This window comes from Aulonocara sp. 'chitande type north' Nkhata Bay, linkage group LG13 (assembly GCF_057382095.1).
Source record: "Aulonocara sp. 'chitande type north' Nkhata Bay isolate Kocher_YH1m ecotype deep benthic linkage group LG13, A_spYH_male_GT1.1, whole genome shotgun sequence".
Taxonomy (NCBI): domain Eukaryota; kingdom Metazoa; phylum Chordata; class Actinopteri; order Cichliformes; family Cichlidae; genus Aulonocara; species Aulonocara sp. 'chitande type north' Nkhata Bay.
In genome coordinates this window covers 849,518-875,181 of record NC_141356.1, presented here as the reverse complement: position 1 = coordinate 875,181, position 25,664 = coordinate 849,518, and the positions used below count along the sequence as shown (strand labels likewise).

Genomic DNA, 25,664 nt, shown 5'->3' with positions numbered 1-25,664 from the left:
AAAAAAAGTGTACCTGGCCCAAGGACATTTTTAATGGCTTTCAAAAGCTTTTATTTTTATGTTTACAAATATGAATGTAATGTAATTATTACAATATTTTATATTATTTGACTTTTAAAAAAGTTACAAAAGCGTTTAAACGTTGATGGTCTGGTGCAACCATGCCCCCCATTAGCCTCAGCCCTGTTTCCTGCTGGTATGGCTTCCATGTAAAATGGGACGGCTGCCGTCAGCCTTCAGCACGCTGTACAATTTAAAGGTGGTGTCACATTAGGTTAACAGTTCATCTGCATATTTGAATACAGCTTGTTGGTTACTGCAGGTTTTCTCTGTGTAAAACACACAGTGGTGGATGGAGCAGCTACAAAGTTTCTTTTCTTCAGGTCAGAGTTTGTTGATCAGGAGCTTTGATGAAGGCGTCCTGCGTCGAGTTTATTTATAATCATATTATTGGAATGACTCGATGAATAGTTGCAGGCCTAATTAGGAGCAGAGCATGAGGTTTTAAAAGGGTTTGTGCTGCTTCCACTTAGCTGTGTGATGTTGAGTCTGGCTGGGCTGCTGCAGAAGCCCTGAGCCATGAGGCCAGAGAGCTGTTTTTTTTCTTTCCTGCTCTTTATGCAAGTGTCAGAGAAGCAAGCATGGACTAAAAGCCTCTCAGCAAACTGGAAGGAAATGACTTAATGGTGCTCAGGCCATCTGAGAGCTAAGCAGAAAGGATGCAACATGTGATAAAACCCATCTTCTAAAAACATTGAACAATCCTGCTTCTGAAATACTCTAATTTTGCCATCTTTTTTGTCTCATCAAACACATTACCAAACAGCAGCAGTCCACACTTATGATGAGGCAGCAATTTAGAGCTAAATGATAATCTCAAGTAACTGTTTGGAAAAGTGTGTTTCTCAAATAGTGCAGGTGCTGCATTCACAGTGTGTGTAGCCCTGCTGGAGGAGATGTGTGGTTTGTTTCCATTTGTCTTCAACATACTGCTTATATTTGGGAAAGGCAATGCCTTTGTCACAGTCTAAAGGTAGTGTGTGACATTGACTTTAGTGCAAAACCATTGAATTTATACATCACTGAATGTTCCAGTAATATAGGCCCATAAAATAAACCTGTAGTTTCTGGTGTCCTCTGCAGTTCATTTAAAATCCTGGAACTTGAACAACATGATGGTGGAGCTTGGTCTCAAGAGAACAAAGAAGCAAAGAAAGCATAATCAGCAGCATGGATGGGGCCAACTGTAACTTGGTCTGTTGGCGAGCTTTAACGTGGTGTAGACATGTCTCTAAAATAACAGTGTCTCTTATGTCGTCTTTCTTCACTTTGTTACACAGAACTATCTGAGAAGTGCTGAAACTTTGAGTTGCTTTGAAGAAAATACTTGGCAGGTGATTAGGTTAACCATTTGTCCCTTTTTACCATGGGCTGACTTCAGCCAATCAGATAAGCAAAAACATGGGATACAGACATTGGCTTGTCATGAAATTATTGTTTGTCGCTATGTAAGGAACATTCACAGTCACTGTGTAAAGCGCTCGTCTAAAACGTGCCCGTGATTAGTCCAACTGTGAGCACATGGCTGCCTGGTAAGATACACGTGATCAGTGTATTGCAACCTTTGACATCTCACAGATTCTGATGCTGCAGGTTTCGTCTCTCTGACCAAAATTCACTGAACCAGCAGCAAAAGAAGATCCAAACTCCGCTTCACGTGTGGATGAATTCCCTCTGACTTTTGCTGTTTTGCTTCCACCACGATGCTTCCACTTCCTGCACAGCTCTCGCTCTCTCTCTCTGTGTATGTGTGGGTCATGCTTTTATACTAGAATATATTTTACCATGGGTAATGGTCAATTGGATCTGTGTCTCAGGCCAGTTTTGACCAAGTATGTAGGAGGGAGCTAAAGAAAACGCGTCTTTGTCCTTCTGCCATGAAAGGCTAATGGGGTTCTGTCATCATCTTGCTGGGTGGGCAGCGTGGACACTTAAGTTTGTAAATATGATGGCAGCAAACCACTCCAGTGTGAGCTGGAGGCCACCGCTTGATGACCCATCAGAGCCACATCCACATAAAGCAGAGATGGCATCCTAAGGCCACCGAGGTGAAAGCCTGTTGCCACGTGGCTTTGCTACAGGACGGCCTTCAGAGGTACAAACAAAACGTTCTTTAACCATCCTAATGATGTCGTTCACGGTGATGGGCGAGTCATCTCCTACGTTTCTATACTCTGGTATAGGAAGGCCTGTTGGTGGGATTGAAGACATCCTCAAAGTATCCCCCACATCACCTGACTACATCCTTAGTTGAAGTCAGTAGCACCTCACCCACACTACACCACGTGAGTAGAACACCGCTTTCCTGCTTGGAGTCGCCTGATGGCTTTTGAGGTTTTGCTTCAGCTACCTCAAGAACTTCACTCCTCTTGGAACGCTGGGGCTGGCACAGACTAACCAAGCCTAATAAGGCTCCTGTAGCGCCTCCCTGAGGTGTCTGGTGTCCACCATACCACTACAACTGGCACCAACCTTCTTGCAGACACACGTCTGTTCAGCCAGCTCACTTTGAACTAAGAATGTCCCCAGCCTCCCTCACAATGCTGTAGAGGTTCTGTTGAAGATCCTAATTAAAGATCTTCTGCACCGGGGCCTCTGCCAGATGTCCCGGACAGCTGGCAGCTCAGACTGGTTCCAGCCTGAGCTGTACGTTCAGCTGGCGTATCTTGCGGTGACCCAGTTCAAGGTTCGTACTTGACCACAGTTGAGCTTTGTTAGTATTAATCTCTGTCAGTAGAGTAGGAACATCAAGAATGATGCCTAATTTGACAATATTATTGAAAATAGAAAATATTTTCAACATACATATTGGCTTTTTTATTTTTTATTTCCTGCTGTTCAAACTGTTACTGAGCAGTGATTCCAAAACCCACTCACCAAATCTCGAGCATGCTCAGCATCAGCCGCTGTTAGTTTAAAGGAAAGTCCAACATCACTACACTTTGAACAACGTCCAACCAGTTTAGGTTAGTATTTCAAGCCATCAAACAGTCTATAAGATCACAGTGTTGAGCTGGTTTTCCACTGCGATACCGACGTGACAGAGCTCTAAGAGAAGCAGCTTGAAAATCCACTCCGAGATGGAGCAGGAAAATAAACAAATAAAAAGGCTTTCTCATCAGACCAAGTCCTTTCTTTTAAGAGGCCTTTGTCTCTCTCATGTCAAATGCGACAAAAGCTATTAGCCCATGAAATGGCTTGTCTTTGTTTTAGTGGTGCATTCTGTCATTTAGTGCTATGAAAAGACATGGAGCAAGGCACTACATTTCTTTGTGAAGATTTAATTATTGGTAATAATGTAGTCACGATAAACAAATGTCTCATCTGTCACTATGAAAGTAATTTCTATAAAATCAATGTTATTTTTTGCAACAGTTCTATAATCCACATTCTAATTAGGTTTAAGCAGCTAGCTTGTCAGTAGGAAAAAAGACTCTTGCGTGGGCGTTTGCCATTCTTTTCATGAAAGAACATTAAAATGTACGCTAAGGATCTGACACCATTTCAGTCTGTTGCAAGAACAGAAACCAATCAGCACACACTAGTTTCACTGACCACTGACGGCTCACTTCCTGAAATTCCTCACCTTAAGAACTGGTGGCTCTTGTTAGAAGAAATGCAATGCAGGAAATTCTCCACTGCAGAACTTCCCATAAACCTAGGACTGTAAGATTAGCATGATTTTGTTTAGCTTTAAACACCCCGATGATTAAATGTGCAGTGACTCGAGTGTGCCCCAGCTCACAGCAGATCTTTACTGTTCGCAGGACCTCCTTTACGAGTGTGGCCTCTTTTGTTCTCTACTCGCACTCGATACTTTCTGTTTATTGAATAGTTCAGTTTCCGTTTCTTTTTGGTCATCACTCATTTTATTGCACATGATTACTTAGAGTTTTGAAACGCGCTGCTTCCATTTCTTGTTTGTTTTGACAGAAATAGTAAATGTGTATATTTTTCATGTAATGATCCCTTAAAAAAGGTATCTTGTAATTTATTATAATAATGCATTTAGGTTCGCAGATAGCTGTCATAGAATACAGTATGTTTGGCTTAGCTTGATGTTATAAAAGCGCGAGGGTGCTGCACATAATTAGCACCGAGTTCTGTGGGAAACCCGTCTTTGTCTACAGGATGTATTTGGGAACAGCTTGTAAGGGCTTCTTTGTTGGACCGCTCTGAAGCCTCTGTCCCAGACCTTATCTTGACTCTAGTCTGGGACTACCCCGCAGGATGTGTTTATGTATTTTGAATCTTTTAATTCATTAATGCTTTTTTTTTTTTGTTTTTAAAAAGGATTTCTTAAGTTTGTGTAAATTGTCTTTGTTACGTGCTTAGAATGATGAAAGAAATAAATTGAATGGATAAGCTAGCACAATAAAATGCTCTTCATCTGCTCCAAATAGCAGGAGGCTGTTGCTCTGTCAAAGCCCAGGCGTCGAGCTATTGTAAGTAAAGCACTAGGCTATCTGTGTGATAACCAGCTGCCTCTCTGTATAGTCGCTGGTTTTCCTCTACTAGCAAAAGGGCCCTGCATACAAGAGACCCCACTCTGTTAGAACATTTGCTCCCGGTTCATGCCTGATTACGTTTCCTCCCAATCAGTGCAGTGTGGTAGGAAGTCGTCTTTATATGGAGTACCTGTGCACCTGCAATGTTAAAAGCCTGCCTCATTTTCTAGTGGTGTCAAACCCAGATGCTGCCCACATGTCAAAACACAGATTGTGTGCTGATTGGTTGGTGAAGATGTGCCTGTGCCCGCGGCTGTTTCTGACACCCCGCCCCCTGATTTTAAAATGTTTTCATTTTTTTGATTTATTCCAAAAGTCTGTCATTGGTTAACAAAACATTCAACTTGTCCTTCATCTGTTTGCATCATTTTAGTTGCACTATTTCATTTTCCCCTCTCTAATGTTGAAAGCACAAAGTAGTTTGCGCAGGATAAAAATAATGTCAGGATATTTTTCCAGTGCTTGAACTGCATCACGGCACAGTTGGATGAAACATCACATTCTGATCTGTAGAAGCAGACGTTGATTCCACTTCATGATGCAAAAGCCAAGCAAGGCTTTCCTCCCAGTGTGAGGACCAGTAGTTACAGCTGATGAACCACACTCGTTGTAAATAAGGGGAATAAACAAAGTCAAGTATTAATTTTGGTAAGATCTACTGATTTGAGTTTCCTCTTTTGAGAAAATCAAAGGGATCATGTGCCAGTAATCATCATGCTAAAGCCCGAGTCGCTCTCTGGTGCCTCCGTCAGAGTGAATGTTAGGCGTGGAAAATGCTCGTACGAATGGGTGTGAATGAGGCAGAATGAGGTTCGGGCTGAAACACACAGACAGGAAACACTTTGTTCATTCGGCTAAAACGGTGTGTTTTAATGCAACGTTTAGCAGTGTAGGTTTTTGGTTGATATGCAGTTCCATGATCAGCAGACAGGTTTGGGCTCCACCGTCGGAGACTGTGGCTGGCAAAGGTAGATTGCACTCTGCTCCACAGTGTTGGTGAAGTCAGCAGGACCACCTGCAGCATGTTAGGCTAACCCTCCAGGTCACAGCTGATCTCTGCTGCTGCAGCTCGAGATGCTGGAGCTGAATGACATTAGCAACTGTTAACAGCAGCAACCTCAGAATAAAGTATTCAGCTGTTTATTTTGATGCAGTCCATCAGGTGCGGTCTACGTCTGTAAACAACAGGCCAGCTGATTCAGAGTGACAGATAGTTTTGGTAGATGTGCTGGCAGTCTGCGTCGGGCTAACTCGTATGAATACCATTAGCTGAGGGTTGTCGTGTGTGTGTGTGTGAGTGGGAGAGCTGGTCGTAGGCTTTAATCAACTAGCATTCCTATGTCCAGTGGGGCTGTGGGAATCCCGTGAAGTAGAGGCTAAGACGTGATTGTGAGAGTGCACATCACAGCAGCCACTGCTTTGTAGCCCTCGCTTATTGTCAGAATGATGATGCTCCCCCATTTCCATCCTAGGCCAGACTCCCCCTTTCCTCCCTTCTCCTCCCCTTGAGTTCCCCCCCTCTTTCTGCTGGGAAATTGAATTGTGTTGGAATGCTCTGTGCCTCTTTTCTCTGGCACTTGAATGGGCTCTTTAGTATTTCACACCAAGGTGTCCTTCAGGGTGCGAGGTCAGGCTACCAAAACAGCTTCTAGTGGCGGATTAGGACCAATTAACATCTTTGTACACAAAGGGCTCTGGCAGCTGAACAGGCTGCAGGGTGACCCACGCTGCTGTTGCATGCCAAACCAGGGGAACGCTGTACTTGAGCTGAAGTAGCAAAAGAGGGGTGGAGAAAGTTTTCTAAACCTATTGGGAAATGTTGCTACTTCACACCTCATGAACATATAGCCCATTGATGAGTCGTTACCTTGTGAAATGAGAGAGCAAACCACTTATTTTTTTTCCATCATCACAGTTATACATAAGAGTGTTCCCTGAACTGTTGTCTTTTTTTCTTCCCCTTTCATGTAATGATGGGTTAGCGTGTTGGGCCAGGGTTAGGCCTTTAATCCGACTGGAGCTGCTCATTCAGAGCCTGTACACACTTTAGACTTTTTGCCACCGAGGCGTCCGTTTGTTGTGATCGACGAACGCCACGAAGGCTCGTTCTAACGTTATGTTAGTACTGATACAAGTTATTTCAGTACTTGGTAAAAACTAAAATTAGATTAAATACTCTGACTTGCAGTACCAGCTGTTTAACTCGTTACTCTTTGACACGCTGTGCAGCTCCAAAATGTCTCTGAAATAATGCTGTGACTGTTTTACCTGATAGGACGTCGACCAGGGCAACGCACCAGACTTGTGGATTCCTTGTTACATAGTAACATTTTCCTTGCACCGTTATTATTGCCTCTGAGTATAATTACCCTGATGCATCTCTTTTGAGGCCTGTCAGCAATTTCTAGTTTAAGTCTGTGCTGTGTTCATAAACATGGCTAATCTGTTAGGGTAATGCTGATGCTATGAATATTCACTGGAATTGTCAAATAAAGCTTTTTTGTTATGTAGTGTAAAGCGCTTTGGTAAAGCTCTATACAAATACAGGCCGTTTACCATGTAACTGTTTAAGGTTTAAAGTATAAACATGCCAATTATTCCAGGAATGATAATGTAAAATAGTTCTGGGAGCTGTCAGTCGTCCTTGTCAGGAGCTACAGATTCACCGTGTGACGTGCTCTCCAGTTGTACACATTTGAGTTGTTTCCCTCTTTTTTTAAAGGGCTGGCTGTGTAGTTACACACTCTGCCATCATGCATGTGTTTCAGAAAAGCATAATGACTAAACATAGAGCCTGCATCTCTGTAAACAGAATATTGTTTTCTGCTGTCAGATTATGTGCACTATACACAGCCAGCAGGTTGTTATCACAGATACATGTTGGCTAGTATGTACTGGATGCAGACGACATTAAAATGGTTGGTTAAGTGAGGCCGTGTTGTTCACAGGAATATGTTTTAGCTGTAAGGTTAATGAAGAGTGCCTTTAAGAGACTGTGCAGGCTTACACAGCATGTCAGAGTTTTGGAAACGCCTTCAATGACCTATTTGAGCATTTGGAAGCTTTCCTTACACGCGTGTTCACTTCTCTAAACTACATGTGTAGAATGTCCTTACAGATCTGATCCAGAGTTATGATATTTCTCTTCATTTTCTGCACCAAACAATATGAGCTGGAAACCTTCCCAGCTAGAAAGTATCACTGCTGTTCCTTCGTATTTCAGTTATGTGTCAGGTTTATATGCAGAAGTCAGGCGTTGTTGATCGGCTGTGCTGGCTGTCAGGAGGGCGGGGATATCCGTGAGGTTTGATAACACTGGTGTTCTCTATACTGGTTCAGTGTTCTTTTATTATTTGGTCAGAGTGGTGCTCTGTCGTGTTGTTTAAGGAAAGCTGTATATTAAATGATGAAACCATGGACTTCCTGCCTGTCAGTGGGAAATGAGCAAAGCAAAGGTCATCTGTAAATCCCCCCCCTCGCGTTGCAGTGCAAGGCCTTGCAGAACAAACAGAGACAACTTGAGTCATTCACTGGAAAGTGGACCCTGAGGCAAGAACTGAGATAAAGGCTGTTTGGAGTAAAACACATTTTATTTTGGAGAGGAAATTTTATTTCTTTCTTTATTTTTTGTGTTTGTCCTGCCCTTGGTTTTCATCATCACACTTGAGCCATCTTTTATCGCACTAACTCAACAGTCTGTGCCCCATCCTCCCAGCACCACCTCCCATTCAAACCTCGTGTTCGACACACAGACGCACACAGTGTGTGTCTGACTAATAGAGGGTAAAATGCAGGTGTGTGTGGGAAATGGCTGCAATACTGTAGCGCATTGACAGGTTATTTTGTTGGCCCCTGCCTAATTAGTGGCATAGTGGATGCACCCCGCTAAGCTTTAGTGCTTTATGTTCGTAGCAGTCTGCTCTAATTTCCCCGAGCCTTTGATATCAGCCCAGAGATTGACAGTTCACACATAAAGAAGAACAGCAGACCCTGATAGAAACAATGCCGCCACCTTCAGTCCCCCACTCCAACGCTCCCTGCATGTCTGCATTTTACCACCCAGCTCTACAGATGTTCAGAGCAGAGGAATGGCTGAACATGATTTGATTGTAATGTTTGCATGGCACATTTTATTGCTTACTTCACAGAAGCAGGACACTCTGCTGCTCTTATGTGGTCTGAAAGCAGTTCTGTTCAAACGCTCCTTATTTACACTTTGTAATATTACCGTCATTTATGGGTTTGTTTAACTTATTGTCTGCTGCCACACTAGAGTAGAGGCTGCCTGCTTTTGGATTTTTAAAGCCGGCGATCATTGTTAGGTGCAGCTCTGCAGAAGAAACTGAACGAGTGGAGTTTTAATGAACTCGCTGCTTCCAAAAATATTCCTTCATTGGGTGTTTTTGATAATAGTGATGGAGAACAGTGTGCAGCACAGTGCAGAGGGTTACACTTGAGATGGGCGTAGAGCACAGTGAATATGTGGACAGTAATGCTTAATGTGGTGTTGTCGGTGACGGCAGTGTTTTTATTATCTGATTGAAAGAATTCGGATTAGACTGAATTTATTTTGACTCTCATGGTAATGACATCAGCCCTGCATTTGCTCCGAATGACCTGGATTCTCAGTCACATTGACCATCATTATTATTATTATTATTATTATTATTATTATTATTATTATTATTATTCAGGGCACAGTCCTAACAGGTAAGCACCTTCATTCCCACACCAGATGGAGACCCGTCCTTGAGTCTGTTGGAGGTTACTTCCTGTTAAAGTGCCAGATGCTGCTCTCTAATATTCTACAATCGTTGCCTTACGCTGACGAGACTGTTATGATAGAAAGGTAATTGAATTAATTACAGGTGATAAACTGCTTGTGTGAATGCTGTGTACAGTAAAAGGCTTGAGTACTGCAGTAGAGTAGAAAAGCATTGTCCATTACTGTTGTACTGATGTTACGCTGCAGTCGCACACATTCAGGGATATGGCATTTTTTTCTGTTTTTATAGGATACTCTGACGCCTTCACACGTTGCAAACAGGCACACAGCTCCTCACCTCACTAACAGCTGAAGTATTCGTATCACACTTTAGGAGGAAAGTATTAAACACTTATTGATGTTTACCTGTCCAGTTTAACTGTAACAGCCCCGTCAGCCGTCTTCTTTCATTAACGTAGTGGACTGTAGTTAATAACTGGAAAAATTAGTCCGAGTGTTTTTGAGATGTTTGCTATTCTCATGTTGCAGGATGGGATCAGAATCCTTCTTATGGTTTCAAAAATGGTATCGAGTATTTTTGTGGACATCAGTATTGAGTTTGAAATTGTAATATTGCGATAACCCGAATATGAAGTATTTAATGTATATTTTTTGAACATCTGCTCCGGTTCTCATGAGTCGTGCGTTTTTATTGATTCGTGTGATTGATTGTGTGACGGTGTAATCAAACAATGTAAAATTCCTCCATTTCTTGACCTGACATTTGGCTTTTTGTGACATTTTAGGGCTGAAAGTGCAGTAACATTGTTCTCACAGCAAAAGGTCAGCCTGCGGTGATTAGCAGTTTTGGCTGTGGAGAAGTCTGCTTATTGCACTGATGATAGGTGGCTTGCTCGCTGCAGAAGGAAATTGAAGTATTGTGTGTTATTTTCCTGTTCTGCTGCATGTTGAGGTTCAGAAATGAGTAACCCGTCTCTCTCCTATTCCAGCCTACTCCACTGTATCAGGTGTAAATGGACCCCTGGTGATCCTGGATAACGTGAAGGTAAGGCTGCAAAGAAATTCTGTTTTTATCAGGCTTTCTGTCCGTGGTGCTGCTAACACTCGTTCATCTATTGTGCAAATCCTCTTACAATATGTATTAATTAGGTTGCAAATAGTGGCGCTGTCGCTCGGTAAACTCCAAATGTTTGTAGAAGTCAGTATAATTCAGCACTTTACTAGCCGGTGTGCTCTTTTATAATAATGATAAAAACGTGTTTTTCTGTTGCTGTAGTAACAGTGTTGAATCTCTTTGAATTAGTTCCCCAGGTATGCTGAGATTGTTCACCTGACCTTGCCAGACGGTACCAAGAGGAGCGGACAGGTCCTCGAGGTGATTGGAACCAAGGCAGTTGTTCAGGTAAGAAATAGTGAGTGGAAACTAAAGCATATCAGCTGACAGCCTCTGTGCTGTAAGCTCTGTGCTCTGTGCAATTGCATTTTGCTATCCTTACTTGTGCTCATGCCCCAATGTCCAGTTTGTTTGATTACTGCTTGATGATCGTGGCCTGCTTGAAAGGTGGGCCCAGGTTTGTTTCGGTTGGACTCAGGTAAGGTACATATGCCTTAGCATGGATCTTCATCCTTCCTCAATGACAGCTCATGCCATTAAAGTTGCTTTGTTATACATAAAAATACTTTTCCTGTTAAGCTGCCAAATACATGAAATGATAAGATGATATGGGGACCAAAGCATACACAAAAATCCAAACCTGGTTGGGCACCATTCAAGGTCCTAAAATACATTCATTAACCATGCAAACACTGTAACTTACTATTATGTTGTCTGAATGCTCCATAGTAGCATACTAGCCTTTTTCATACTAGCCATAATAACCTGACAGAAGAAAGAAATGTTCCATGCAGAGACCAACAGCACCTCATACAGCTTTGCATGGTGGTTGGTTGTGACATGATGGTTGAACCAACCAATCAGCAGATATAAAGAGGTTATGGTTGGAGGCGTCTCACCAAATGAACATAAAACTGAAAAAGAGCCTGGCACAGCCACCGCACGAATCTACAAACACAGACATGCACCATGAGCGCACACAGCCACACAAAAGAAGGGATAGCACAGCCGTAGACTCGACAATGCAACATCAAAGGAAATTGTATCTACATTTAACATTATCATGATCAAGTAGTCAATAGTTCAAAATAGCTAAACTGCAATTTAACTTACTACTGATAATTAGAGCAGGAGACAACAGTTGTAGGTCTTTGATCACTGTGCTGTAGTTTCATTTTAGCAAACATGTCCGTGTAGAGCACCTAAAACAAAGGCTGTGCATATTTAACCCTAACCCAAACAGTGACTCTCATAAACCAGCACTGTTTGCCTAAAGTGAGCATTCCTATCCATTTTTGTAGTATTTGCATTTATTTATTCATCTATTGCCTTCGCTGTCCGGCACTGTAGCAATCAGAATTATTGTCTGAAGGCCAAGAAACATGCCCAACAGATTTATTTTCCTAAGTAGACCATTACGACTTCGCTGTACTGGTCCACTTGATTGTCATATTTCATTTCACCTTTATTATTTATTTATTTTTTACTTTCACATTTTTAACAATAGAAACAGACAGGACCGGGGGATAGGAGAGGAAAAGACGAAGAAAAGAGAAGTTGGGAAGAGGCTGAACAAAAGGAGAGGGAAAGAAAAACGGAGGGCAAGAGAGACGAGAGAAAAGACACACAAACCCGCTCGATCACCTGCTGGGGAAAAGAACAAGCAAAAAGGGAACAACGCTGTAGGAAAACCACAGCGACAACCTAGATAAGCATAAGTAACACTAAATAATAAATATTGAATGTTACTGAGCAGCACACAAAACCGACAACGAACCATATGTTTAGAGGCAGCAGCCAAGGAGTTTACAAGGTTTCTCCACGTAACTGTCTAATAGTAGGTGTGGGGAGCCATAGCCCTGCCCCCAATGACATTAAGCAGGCATGGAGTAGATCCAAGTCCCAGACATCTAGAGGCCCTCCAGAGCACGAGAGCCCCAGGAGGACCACCAGAGGGGCAGCCGCAGCACCCACCTAGAAAAGAGCCGAGGAGAGCCGCAGACGGGGGGGGGTCACCCAGCAGCCACAGGGCAGAAGTTACAGGGGGCTGCGGCAACGTGCCTGCAGACTCCACTGGTAGCCGGCTATGCCAGGGTGGTCTGAACCCCAGGCTTAGAGGCCAGAGATCTGAGGGCCTCACACACCCCTGAAGGGGCCCGTCTGAGCCACAGGCGCCAGGAGCCGCCAACCAGCCGCCAGGAATGAGCCAGTACACGCCCGAGCCCCGGACACCAAGAACCACCAACGCACCGACGGGTTGTGGCATCGGACACCAGCAAGGAGTGTGGCGAGGTCGCAGCACATGGCCCCGCCCCTCCCTGAGCCTGGGTCTGCCGGAGGTTTCTTCCTGTTAAAAGGGAGTTTTTCCTTCCCACTGTTGCCAAAGTGCTTGCTCATATGATTGTTGGGTTTTTCCTCTGTATCTATTATTGTAGGGTCTATCTTACAATATAACACGCCTTGAGGCGACTGTTGTTGTGATTTGGCGCTATATAGATAAAACTGAGTTGAATTCCCGGCCCCCCACCCCAGACTGCAAACAGAGAACGGGGATGTAAAGAAGCACTCCCAGAACCCCAAATCCCCAAGTCTACCCCAGAGCCACGCAGGGACAGCTAGGGTTACCAAGTCGGTAACCTATGTCTGCCGACACAGACCCTCCCCCAGCTGTGCTGCACGCAGGTGCCAGAAAAACACCACCCAAGAGCCACCAGCATTCCATCCAGGTCATGACCACAGCCCCTGGGTTGTAATTGTCAGGTGTATTGCCTTGACTATGTGAGCAGCTGTTAGAAGCCCATCTTGAACATCCATTGACTGTATAGTGCACTCTATGTAGTATTTTATATTGTATTAGTTGTAGACTGGGATTCCTAAACAATTTAAGTTTAAAGGGAACTCATCCCTGAGCCTGAGTCAATCCATATTATGGATTGGAGGTGCTGAATCTCATTCCCACAGCTTCATACTCATACTTCCAATGCAAGCTGGAGGCCACCAGCTGATCAAGCCAACAGAATCACATAATCCGCTAAAAGCAGAGATGAGATTCTGAGACCACCCTAGTGGAAGGCCTTTGACTACTTGGCTACCCCCATAACTTCCATCTATAAAAATTACAAACAGAATGGGTCACAAAGTGCAGCCGGGCAGAGTCATCACACACCGGGAACAAGTCCAACTTATTGCCAGCTATGCGGACCAAGGTCTTGCAACGGTTGTAGAAGGATTGAATGGCCCGTAGCAATGGGCCAGACACCCCATACTCCCAAAGCACCTCCCACAGGACACCCCGAGGGACACGGTCGAATGCCTTCTCCAAGTCTACAAAACACATGTAAACTGGTTGGGAAAACTCCCATGCACCCTCAAGTATCCTTGAGAGGATCAAGAGCTGGTCAAGTGTTCCACGACAGGACAAAAAACCGCATTGTTCTTCCTGTATCGAAAGTTTGACTAACGGGCGGACTCTCCTGCACCCAGGGAGGCTGAGTAGTGTGATCCCCCTGTAGTTGGAACACACCCTCCGGTCCAGCTTCTTAAAGATAGGAACCACCATCCCGGTCTGCCCATCCAGAGGTACCGTCCCTGATCTCCAAGCAACATTGCAGAGGCGTGTCAACCAAGACAGCCCTACAGCATCCAGAGCCTTCAGGAGCTCAGGGCAGACCTCATCCACCCCAGGAGTTCTGTTTAACTGTCTCAGTGACCTCACACCTAGAGCTGTCCCCCTCGTCCCCAGACTCTGCTGCCTCCACGTTCCAGTGGGATTAAGGAGGTCCTTGAAGTATTCCTTCCACCGCTGACAATGTTTCTAGTCGAAGTCAGCAGCTTCCCCCCCACTATACACAGTGCAGGTAGAGCACCGCTTTCCCCTCCTGAGTTGCTTGACGGTTTGCCAGAATCTCTTCGAGGCAGTCCAAAAGTCTTTTTCCATGGCCTCTCCGAACCCCTCCACACCCGAGTTTTTGCCTCAGCTACTACCCGAGCCGCGTTCCGTGAACTCTGGTACCTATCAGCTGCCTCCGAAGTCCCACAGGCTAACCAAGCTCGGTAGGCCTCCTCCTTCAGCCTGGCGGCTCCCTTCGTCTCTGGTGTCCACCATTTGGTTCGAGGATTACCACCACTACAGGCACCAACCACCTTGCGGCCGCAGCTCAGTGCAGTGGCTTCGGCAGTGGAGATGCTGAACATGGTCCATTCGGACTCAATGTCCCCAGTCTCCCTCAGACTGCTGTTGAAGCTCTGCCAGAGGTGTGAGTTGAAGATTTCACGAACCGGGGCCTCTGCCAGGCATTCCCAGTGCCCCCAAACGTATGCTGAGGGTGCACTGTCTGGCATCCTCCCCTGCCACCTGATCCAACTCACTACCAGGTGGTGATCAGTTGACAGCTCACCCCCTGCCTTTACCCGAGGGTCCAGAACATGTGGAATTTCTCATTAATTCTAATCTTATCATTCTCTAATAGCACCAGGCTAAGATTAATGTTAACCTAATGCATAATCCTGAACATTTCAGCATGTAGCAGCAGCTTATTTGAACCATGTATCAACCCTCAGAGACTACTGTGTAGTGTCTGTAATTGTTAGTGAGGGGAGGAGCTCAGTGCCGGACTGTCTGCAGCTTTGCCATGTGAAGTCACGCGTCAGCTGACGGGAGCAAAGGCAGCACTGTTGGTGTCTGTATTGCAAATGAGTTCCATATTAATTCTTATATTGATTAATATGTAAGCATTGAGGGATTTGTTAATGAATTCATTTTTTTGACAACCCTGATAATCACTATCAGTAAACATGTAACTAGACATGCTGAGGATGTCTTTGCTACCTTTCTGTGTTGCTGCAGGTGTTTGAGGGAACATCAGGTATTGATGCCAAGAAGACAGCATGTGAATTCACTGGTGATATCTTGCGTACCCCGGTGTCAGAGGACATGCTAGGTATGATCAACGTGATTTAATGATTAAAATGCTATAGCACGCTGAATTAATGTAGTCAGCTTTTTTCCTTGTTACGCTAATTTCTAAATAAACTGTAAAATCAAATAATTTAATCAAAGCTTTTATTTTAATGTTCTTGAATCTCAATCACTGTGACTCAGTACAACACAAGGTTACATACATTTGAATGGAAGCAAAAAGTAGAGATGCTTTTTCTTTGTTTTCTTTGTTTCTGTCATCACTAACACGAGTTTATAATTGCTGGCACTTGTCAAAGTAAAGTAGCACAAAGTAGACAGAATGTGCTTGCAGGTCTCATCTCATTAAGCAATGATGTAATGTCTAAATGCCTCCTTACCAAAATATTTCCTTTTATAGGTCGTGTGTTCAATGGTTCAGGCAAACCTATCGATCGCGGGCCGACTGTTCTGGCTGAAGATTACTTGGACATCATGGGTATGTTAGCCTCTTACTTTCCTGCTGCTAAGTCATATAAGAATGCAGTGTCATAAACGGAAACTTCATTTAGGTACAATGTCCTAAAAAATCACCAAATAGTTATTGTTAGGGTTTTATTATTATTATTATTATTATTATTATTATTATTATTATTATTATTAATAATAATAATAATAATAATATTGACCAAAGCTCACTCAGCAGTGTATTCTGTACTGTTTTACTGTCCCAGGTGTGAACATGAGTGAAATACCACAATAACATTAATAATTTTTTTTACTCATTCATTTTTTGCTAATACAGTTAAGTGTCCTTTTTAATAGTGTTAAACTGTTTTCTTCAGCCTGAGTACATTTTGTCTCCTTAACAAATAAACATTTCAAGAACTTTAGCTTCATTTGTGAGAAATGAAATGTTTTACGTAAACCAAACGTAAATGGGGGTTTACGACACCAACTCTCTGCCATCTATAATCCAGTTTTGAGATCCCTTCCCAGACGCCTTAACACCCACTCACATCCTGGGCCATCTGACCTCAGGAAATCACATGATAGGGTGGGGCCAGGTTTCACAATGAACACACCCGAAACTCTGGCTGATTGGGACCCACACCCAGTTTCACACCTTGGCTCAGGCGATTAGAGGATCATCAGGGGGTCCTTTTGTCCCTCTGTGGGGGGAAACTCCCACTAGGTTTATATCTGGGACTCTCCACCATTTGACCTTAGAACTGAAGAAGCTTCTCGGATGAGGACGCTTTTCTTTGCAAGCTCCTTTGACTTTAACAGGAAATGTTTTTATTTTGAAGTTTAGGAAATTATCCTAGCATTCTGCTACTCGCGGAATAGCAAGTAAATGTTCAAATGTTGAGTACACAACAATAAATGCCAGTCTGCTCTCATTCTGCAATCAATCAATTTATTTATGAGCACATGTACAAACAACACATTTTGATTAAAGTGCTGTACACAGTAAAAAGTAACACAGACGAAGAACAAAACCAAAGCTAGTGAGCAAAGCTGTGCTTCAGATGGGTTTTAAGGATGTCGAGTGTTGGAGAGATCCTGATATGAGGAGGCCGACTGTTCCAAAGTTTGGGGCCGGTCTCCTCTGAGCTTTAGTCTTATCAACCTCTCAGCTCACCCATGTGTGCCAGTTTTCATGGCTGTTTTGGCTGAGCCATTTAAAGTTGGCTCGGCTAACGTTATGTCAGGTTGGTGCATAAGATGAGCCATCGTGTTCATGAAATTCCCAGAGTATTTACATGTATGTAATAAAATATCGATACTCTGTGTCCGTGTGTTGAGCCAGTATTCCCAAATATCACTATGCTATAGATTTTTCCCATACCGCTACAATAAACCCAACCAGTCAAACGTTTGGGGTCCTACAATCCTACATTTACCATCAATACTTTATCCACACAGTGCATTGAATATTAATGCTGTTGTAAAAGGTAGAAACAGTAGATGATACTTCAGTAATCACAGCCATGGGTCCTTTTATAAAGTGATCTGGAAGTATTTAAGTCCTTTCTTCTGGAACAGTCTTCCATAGGTTGGATGGATATGATGGTCACTCTTTGCATGTCATGTGATCAGTCTGCATCCATAGGAGCTTGATAAGATTAACCCTAACCCCGGTCAACAGGACAACACCTAACCACTGCTTCTCTTAATGGTTTATACTTAGCGCCGTGCTGCAGCTCGTGGTCACACTACAGGGCCACAGTGGCGCTAATCCTGTGGCAGCTACACGGTTTGACATGCTGTTGTGAAATATTGATAGATTAGTGCCGGTGAACCACATGAGTGAGAGTTCCTGAGAGCAGGTCTCTGTGCACATCCTTGGTTAACCCCTTTCAAAGTCACTAATGAGTTGTGACTAATTCTCTGCACCCCCCATTGCTCATGGCGGTAGACCAGGTTATCCACTAATTGAAAGGCCTGTCAGATGTTTTCTGTGCCAGATACTGACCTGTGTAAGACGTCTGCATTTGACTTTAAGCAGGCGGTAGGACTGGGAAAGTGCTCTATAAGTGCAGTTACCCTTTGATCATATAGTAAGCAAGCAACGGCTTAATTGGCAGAATTCCTAACAGTCATTTGTCTAATGTAGCTGTTGTCCTTGCACTATTATTTAATTACTGCAGCTCAGAAGAGCGTGTTGAAACTGTAATAGGAAATATTTTCATTGACTCAGTATGTAGTCACTGTAACTAGAATATAAACTATGCTCAGCAGAGTTTTATTGGAGCACATGAATGTACAGTGTAAGTTAGCTTCCACAATAACACGATATAATTGCTTCTGATTGTTCACATCAAATTAATAATCTCACTTTCCATTTAAGCAGTTGCACAGCCTTTTACTTTCTATCACCATTTTCTTACTACGTTTTTTCTGTTGCGTGTTTTGTCTGGTCAAGTCTGTGGGACTGACCTGTATGATGAACAGTGAAGTGTGCTATTGCTTCCTTTGTGTCCAGCTGAATACGTGTTTCTGTCTCTCAGGTCAGCCCATCAACCCTCAGTGCCGTATCTACCCTGAGGAGATGATCCAGACTGGCATCTCAGCCATTGATGGCATGAATAGCATTGCTCGAGGACAGAAGATCCCCATCTTCTCTGCCGCTGGGTTGCCCCACAATGAGGTGAGATCAGCATACCATTTTATTTCTTTAGTGACAACACCAAGAAGTCTCAATGCTGGTAAAATGCTGGGCCACTAGGTACCACTGGAAGTGCTGAATATCTCCTTTTATCTTTATTGAGAATCAATCCCCATCGTAAACACCAGAGCATACCTGAGTATTAGCTGATATAAGTGTGTTTAGCATTATGTTCATGTAGTGTTTGGTGTCTCTGTAGTGGCTTCAGAGTGAACTCGGATAGCATCTTCACATGATGCCACTCGAGTCAGTGTCAGTTTAGGCAGAAGACTGAAAATGAGGTGACCCTTCCCACTGCATGTAGTCTGTTGCAACAAGAATAACTTCATTAAACCTATTGCATTACTTCCTGTGTTCATTTGGTATTGCAAGCAGATTTTGACAAGGAAGAAGTGCATGGAGTAAAACACAAAAGTAATGTGTCTCTGTCCGGTTTGTAAGTCTGACATCATTATCTGTTTCTGGGTCCTAAACTCCGTCCCTTCAGGTCCCAAAGTCAAACGAACACTGCGGCATCACTGAGAGTTAAAAACTGTCTGAATTCTTTCATCTTTAATAAAATGATCAGTGTTGCTGCTTTACCAGGTGTAACAATTAAGTTTAACATCCAGGCATCCATGAAAACAGGATTTATTACATTTAACAGAGTTAGAAGTTAGCAGGAAGTTAGCTCGCTAGCTTCTACCTAAACATGATGTAGCATGTTTGACTGAGAGATTTGTGAATAAATTCAAACGTACAGCTCTGTTATCACTTCCAGCATAAATGAAGACAGAAAACTAAACAGCAGTGACGTTTGTAGGGTTACTGAAGTTGGGCTAGCTGGTATATATATATATACCAGTATATATAACAAATTTCCCACGTGTGGGACTAATAAAGGTTATCTTATCTTATCTTATATAATGATGTGCTACTTGATCGCTAGCGACACAGCTATGTTAGCATAACATTAGCATAGTGAAGCTGGAGGATGAACGCTAACGCTAACGCAGCAATTTCCTAATGTTTCCTAATGTTGTAAACCTGCTCAACATTTGGCAATAAAACCCTTCTGATTCTGATTCTTCTGATTCTGAACTTTTAAGGGAAAAATGAATGAGAGACAAATTAGTAACAAAAATATTAGTCCAGCAGTACCATTCTCAGTTTTATTGCCATTGCTACAGTGGGGCAAAAAAGTATTTAGTCAGCCACCAATTGTGCAAGTTCCCCCACTTAAAATGATGACAGAGGTCAGTAATTTGCACCAGAGGTACACTTCAACTGTGAGAGACAGAATGTGAAAAAAAAAATCCATGAATCCACATGGTAGGATTTGTAAAGAATTTATTCGTAAATCAGGGTGGAAAATAAGTATTTGGTCACCTCAAACAAGGAAAATCTCTGGCTCTCACAGACCTGTAACGTCTTCTGTAAGAAGCTTTTCTGTCCCCCACTCGTTACCTGTATGAATGGCACCTGTTTGAACTCATCATCTGTATAAAAGACACCTGTCCACAGCCTCAAACAGTCAGACTCCAAACTCTGCCATGGCCAAGACCAAAGAGCTTTCGAAGGACACCAGGAAAAGTATTGTAGACCTGCACCAGACTGGGAAGAGTGAATCTACAATAGGCAAGCAGCTTGGTGTGAAAAAATCAACTGTGGGAGCAATCATCAGAAAATGGAAGACATATAAGACCACTGATAATCTCCCTCGATCTGGGGCTCCACGCAAGATCTCATCCCGTGGGGTCAAAATGATCATGAGAACGGTGAGCAAAGATCCCAGAACCACACGGGGGGACCTGGTGAATGACCTGCAGAGAGCTGGGACCAAAGTAACAAAGGTCACCATCAGTAACACACTACAACGGCAGGGAATCAAATCCCGCAGTGCCAGACGTGTTCCGCTGCTGAAGCCAGTGCATGTCCAGGCCCGTCTGAAGTTTGCCAGAGAGCACATGGATGATACAGCAGAGGATTGGGAGAATGTCATGTGGTCAGATGAAACCAAAGTAGAACTTTTTGGTATAAACTCAACTCGTCGTGTTTGGAGGAAGACGAATACTGAGTTGCATCCCAAGAACACCATACCTACTGTGAAGCATGGGGGTGGAAACATCATGCTATGGGGCTGTTTTTCTGCCAAGGGGACAGGACGACTGATCCGTGTTAAGGACAGAATGAATGGGGCCATGTATCGTGAGATTTTGAGCCAAAACCTCCTTCCATCAGTGAGAACTTTGAAGATGAAACGAGGCTGGGTCTTCCAACATGACAATGATCCAAAACACACCGCCCGGGCAACAAAGGAGTGGCTCCGTAAGAAGCATTTGAAAGTCCTGGAGTGGCCTAGCCAGTCTCCAGACCTCAACCCCATAGAAAATCTGTGGCGGGAGTTGAAAGTCCGTGTTGCTCGGCGACAGCCCCAAAACATCACTGCTCTCGAGAAGATCTGCATGGAGGAATGGGCCAAAATACCAGCTACTGTGTGTGCAAACCTGGTAAAGACCTATAGTAAACGTTTGACCTCTGTTATTGCCAACAAAGGTTATGTTACAAAGTATTGAGTTGTATTTTTGTTATTGACCAAATACTTATTTTCCTGATCTACTGATTTACGAATAAATTCTTTACAAATCCTACCATGTGGATTCATGGATTTTTTTTTCACATTCTGTCTCTCACAGTTGAAGTGTACCTCTGGTGCAAATTACTGACCTCTGTCATCATTTTAGGTGGGGGAACTTGCACAATCGGTGGCTGACTAAATACTTTTTTGCCCCACTGTACATCGTATGGGTTTAAAAACTGATCTTTAAAATGAACAGTGGTAATAAAAACTGAGAGAGGCCAGTGATCATTGCCTGTTTTAGGGGCTTGTTCAGATTAAATAGAACAAGATTCAAAGTATTAAAACATTAAAACACAACAGCCATAATAAATTCAGAGTAGTGTGGTTCATCACGTCCTCACTTAAAGACCAGATATGGTTCGGACAGTCTGCTCCTTAGTTTGCCAGATCACCAGAGACCAGAGGAGGTTAAAGTAGTGCTATCCACCCACCTAATACATGCTCTGTGGTCCAAATAACAACAATTAGAAAAACCCAACCGACACCAGGGAGTTTATGTCCCACTTCCCGCATACAGAAAAAGAATGCGGTACTAATGGGAGAGCACCATTTATATACAGTGATGGATGGTTTATCATGGAGTGGACAGATATTACAGATACATTTACAGCCACTTACATACTTTTTTATTTAGGTATTTATTTAGGTGTTCATGTGTAAAGGCTGAGGACAGGAGATAAAGTAGAATTTACTTAAAAACAAACAGAAGCAGTGGCACGGTGGTTAGCACTGTTGCCGCACAGCAAGAAGGTCCTGAGTTCAATTCCACCATCAGGCCGGGGTCTTTCTGTGTGGAGTTTGCATGTTCTCCCCGTGTTTGCGTGGGTTCTCTCCGGGTACTCCGGCTTCCTCCCACCGTCCAAAGACATGCAGCTTGTGGGGATAGGTTAATTGGATAATCCAAATTGTCACTAGGTGTGAGTGCGAATGGTTGTCTGTCCCTGTGTGTTGGCCCTGCGACAGACTGGCGACCTGTCCAGGGTGTACCCAGCCTCTCGCCCTCTGACAGCTGGGATAGGCTCCAGCGCCCCCCCGCGACCCTGAAAAGGACAAGCGGAAGCGAATGGATGGATGGATGAAACAGAAGCAGCACTTTGTGTTTTCTTCTCTTTAGAGATGAGAGTAATGGATACGTCCTCCTCATCCTCACTCATGTCAGAGTTCAGACGTGGACAGCTTGTGTATTACATTATCGTTACATTTGTTACAAATGTAACGATTATTTATTACATTACTGATAAAACAAGATAAAAACAATTGGCCTCAGGCTGCTGGTGATCAGTCACCAATCATTAGTGCAGCCCTCATCTTTAGTCTGTCCTTTTGAACCTTTGTCTCTTTAACTCGCAGCTTTAAACTCAACTTATTTCATCCCTGTACTCTGGGAGGTCATGCTTTTACCAAACTGTTGTATCATACCAAGAACTCACAGCTGCTTTGAATACACCAAAAACCTTTTGCTCGCTCAGCGGTTTAAGCTACATGCTTTGGGATATGTTGAGGTCCAATTTTGTGGAAGTCTTTCAGTGGAAATGTTTAACATGAGTGAGTGGGATGATTCACGAGTGGTAGCTGTGGTCCTTCTGTGTCACATGACAGCTGTTTTGTTTCCTTTTTGGAAGTTTTTGTGCCTCACAGTGGAAATTCATGACTCAGTTGTAGTGTGTTCATGTTCAGACACTTCACAAATGTACTACATCCCCAAATATCCCTCGCTGTATAAAGCTGGGTCAGGTTCAGTGTGTTCAGCTCAAGAGCACCAGCTTTATTGTTAGGATTTGATCACCAGCCTAATTTCTGCTCTGTGGACTTATAAGCTCTGTTTTCACCAAACAAACCCATCATTCAGAGCCATGCTGCTAAACAGGTAGGGCACTTACAACAGCATCCACAGCACCCACAGCATCCACAGCACCTACAGCATCCACAGCACCTACAGCCAGATGCGCTGTCGCTGTGCATTATTTAAAACATAAAGAGCAGCTGCTGCTTATGGCAATTTATGTGATATTTAAAACCTTTATTATTGTAGAACAGATCAAAGTGTTACAGTTCAAACCAAAGCAGTGCTAGAGCGAGCGACTGAATCATGTGACCACAAACGCACAGGTGCTATTTTTTTTTTTTTAATCTGTCAGCACGTACTTTTGGAAATATGTTCCAACATTTGTTTCCACTGTGCCCACAAAAGGATCAGCTGTGCATAACTGGATCATTTTACATGATTAACGTGCTGCAGAAGTGCCCAAACAAACGCACAACGTGTTCTCCACCTAATTATGGTCTGTTTGGTGTCATTGTGTCATCAAGCACACGTGACAGAGCTCATCCATGTAGGCCTTTTCCCTTCAGCCACCCTGTGGCTGAATTCAAGGTGCACAGAGAGGTCAGGGCCGTGATCATGTCACACATTCACTACAGCGACACAGCGTCTCTGCAGTCTTATATGTAATGTGGTGGTTTATGTAGGGATTGAATGTCAGATATGAAACGGTAATGAGACTGAGTCCTGATGGAGAGGCAGCTGCAGCCGCTCAGTCACAGTGTGAGTGGCTGTAGTTTCCTAGGTGATTGTCTCTTCATTAATAACAGCAGCTATAGTCTGTAAATAGCACGTGATCATTTTGAGCCTCAGGTGACGCTTTCGTATGGATTTGACTCTAGCTTACATGTTCTTTGAGAGCCTTTTGTCGACTGTTAGCCCTTCTGTCCATCCGTCTGTGTGTCTGACTCTGTTTCTTATTGGTGCTTTCAGATTGCTGCCCAAATCTGTCGTCAGGCTGGCCTGGTGCAGAAGTCCAAGGATGTGATGGACTATAGTGCAGACAACTTTGCCATTGTCTTCGCAGCCATGGGGGTAAGCAGACAAATTGCAGCATTCAGCTTTTCAAACTCTTCCCAGCCCATCTGTGGCTCTAATCCCCCTCTTAACCTTGATGTGACACCTTGTTCCCTCCTCCCGCCCTGCATGTTGTCCTTTATTCACCAGGTGATTTAACCTTTAAGTCCCTCTTGTTATTTCTGCACCTCTGAGCATAGCCCCCAGCCATGTAGACAGCTTAGTAATTCAAAGGCCGCCGTCAGCCTCCCGTATCAAGTTCTGTGTTCCTCAGCTGCTCCTTCCATCTGTTGTAATGCTCAATTGTGATGGCTTGACCTCCAAGGAACGAACACGAACACACACACACACACACACACACACACACACACACACACACACACACACACACACACTCACTTGCTTCACTTGCTAAATGTAATCCTTCATCCTTTCACCTTGCACAGTTCACATCCCACGGTGGTTGGTGTGTGACGACTGTGGATAAGCAGTGAAGGCAGTGCTTGGATATGCATTTTTAGCACACAGTGTGCACCATCACAGCATCAGAGTGAATCAAGCTGAAACGGTGTGCTGAACGTCACACCTTCAACTGAAACTCTTCCTCAGGTTGTCATCCTAACGCGGGGTCGGCGACCGGGATTCTGCTCGCTGTCACGTTTAAAAATCAGGAATTATTCTTATCTTGGTGTGTTACTTTTTTAAATGTCTGTAAATTTATGAGGTTATGGTGATTTTGTAACATTAAAATGAAACACTCAAACTATGTGTGCTAACTGCTGATGTGTGACGCCTGCGTGTGATTTTCACCATGGATGAATCCAAGCAAAGCTTCTGAAAAAGCCTTTAATGCCACGTGTGCAGATTGATTTGTTTTCACTGCCAGTGTGCTAAACGACAAACAACAAGTTTGTGTTGCAGAACATTCCCAGCACAAACACAAAGCCTTTGCTGAAAAATGTGGAAAACACCTGATTCAGAAGACTGGAGGGCTGAAATTCAACTACGTGTGCTGGTTTGTTGGCTGCTCAGGAAATAGTCAGGCCCAGGAAGCCGTTAACAGCAGGAGAGTAAAAGAATTCAGAATATGTCTTTGTCAGACTTGACAAATGAGAGACGTGTCTCTCTCTGCAAAGACTGTAACAGACAGAAACATGAAAATAGCAGAAACGTCACCAGCGGCTGTGATGAGTCCAAAGGTGTACGAATCACAGTGTTCTGCTGTGAGCGCTGCTGGGCCACAGAAAGGATCCCACTGACAGACCAAACACAGGTGTGGGGTTGTGGTGTGGGTGGCTGCTGATAGGCTTTGTAGCTTCACTGCAGACGTCACTGAGCAGAGCATCGCTGATGTTTCACTACAGCCTGCACCAAACTTTCCCTGAGCATGAATGTTGTCATTCAGATTGTGACCAAAGTCATGGCTGCAGGTTTAAACCACTGTCAGGCCTGTTACTGGACCACGTGGACATCCTGCTGAACAACGACGTCTGACCACGGGGAAGTGCTGACGTGCTCTGCAAGCAAAGGGATCACGATGAGCTGGAGCAGCCAGAGTGGTGGAAAAGCTACACATGGAGGATATGACAGCGCAGCCCGGCACAGGCTGGAGGAGGCTTTCAAGTGCAATTTGGCAGTGTTAGCCAGAGACTTACAGTCTCTTACAGTTACAGACTTACATTTCAAAAAGACTTACAATGTAATAAAGTATCTGCAGTCACCACAGTG

The 25,664-nt window shown here is 43.7% G+C and overlaps 2 protein-coding genes across 2 annotated transcripts in view; both read left to right on the top strand.

The window, feature by feature from the left end:
- The window catches only part of hspa12a (heat shock protein family A (Hsp70) member 12A), a 373,254-nt gene that overhangs the window by 165,941 nt on the left and 181,649 nt on the right, over nucleotides 1-25,664 (top strand). The gene's annotated exons all lie outside the window — the stretch shown is intronic.
- The window catches only part of atp6v1ba (ATPase, H+ transporting, lysosomal, V1 subunit B, member a), a 43,860-nt gene that overhangs the window by 9,091 nt on the left and 9,105 nt on the right, over nucleotides 1-25,664 (top strand). Inside the window, exons 2-7 of the mRNA XM_086258174.1 lie at nucleotides 10,284-10,339; nucleotides 10,598-10,696; nucleotides 15,255-15,348; nucleotides 15,727-15,804; nucleotides 18,320-18,459; nucleotides 23,853-23,954. Of these exons, the coding sequence (XP_086114300.1) occupies nucleotides 10,284-10,339; nucleotides 10,598-10,696; nucleotides 15,255-15,348; nucleotides 15,727-15,804; nucleotides 18,320-18,459; nucleotides 23,853-23,954 (569 nt within the window). The remainder of the gene's footprint in view (nucleotides 1-10,283; nucleotides 10,340-10,597; nucleotides 10,697-15,254; nucleotides 15,349-15,726; nucleotides 15,805-18,319; nucleotides 18,460-23,852; nucleotides 23,955-25,664) is intronic.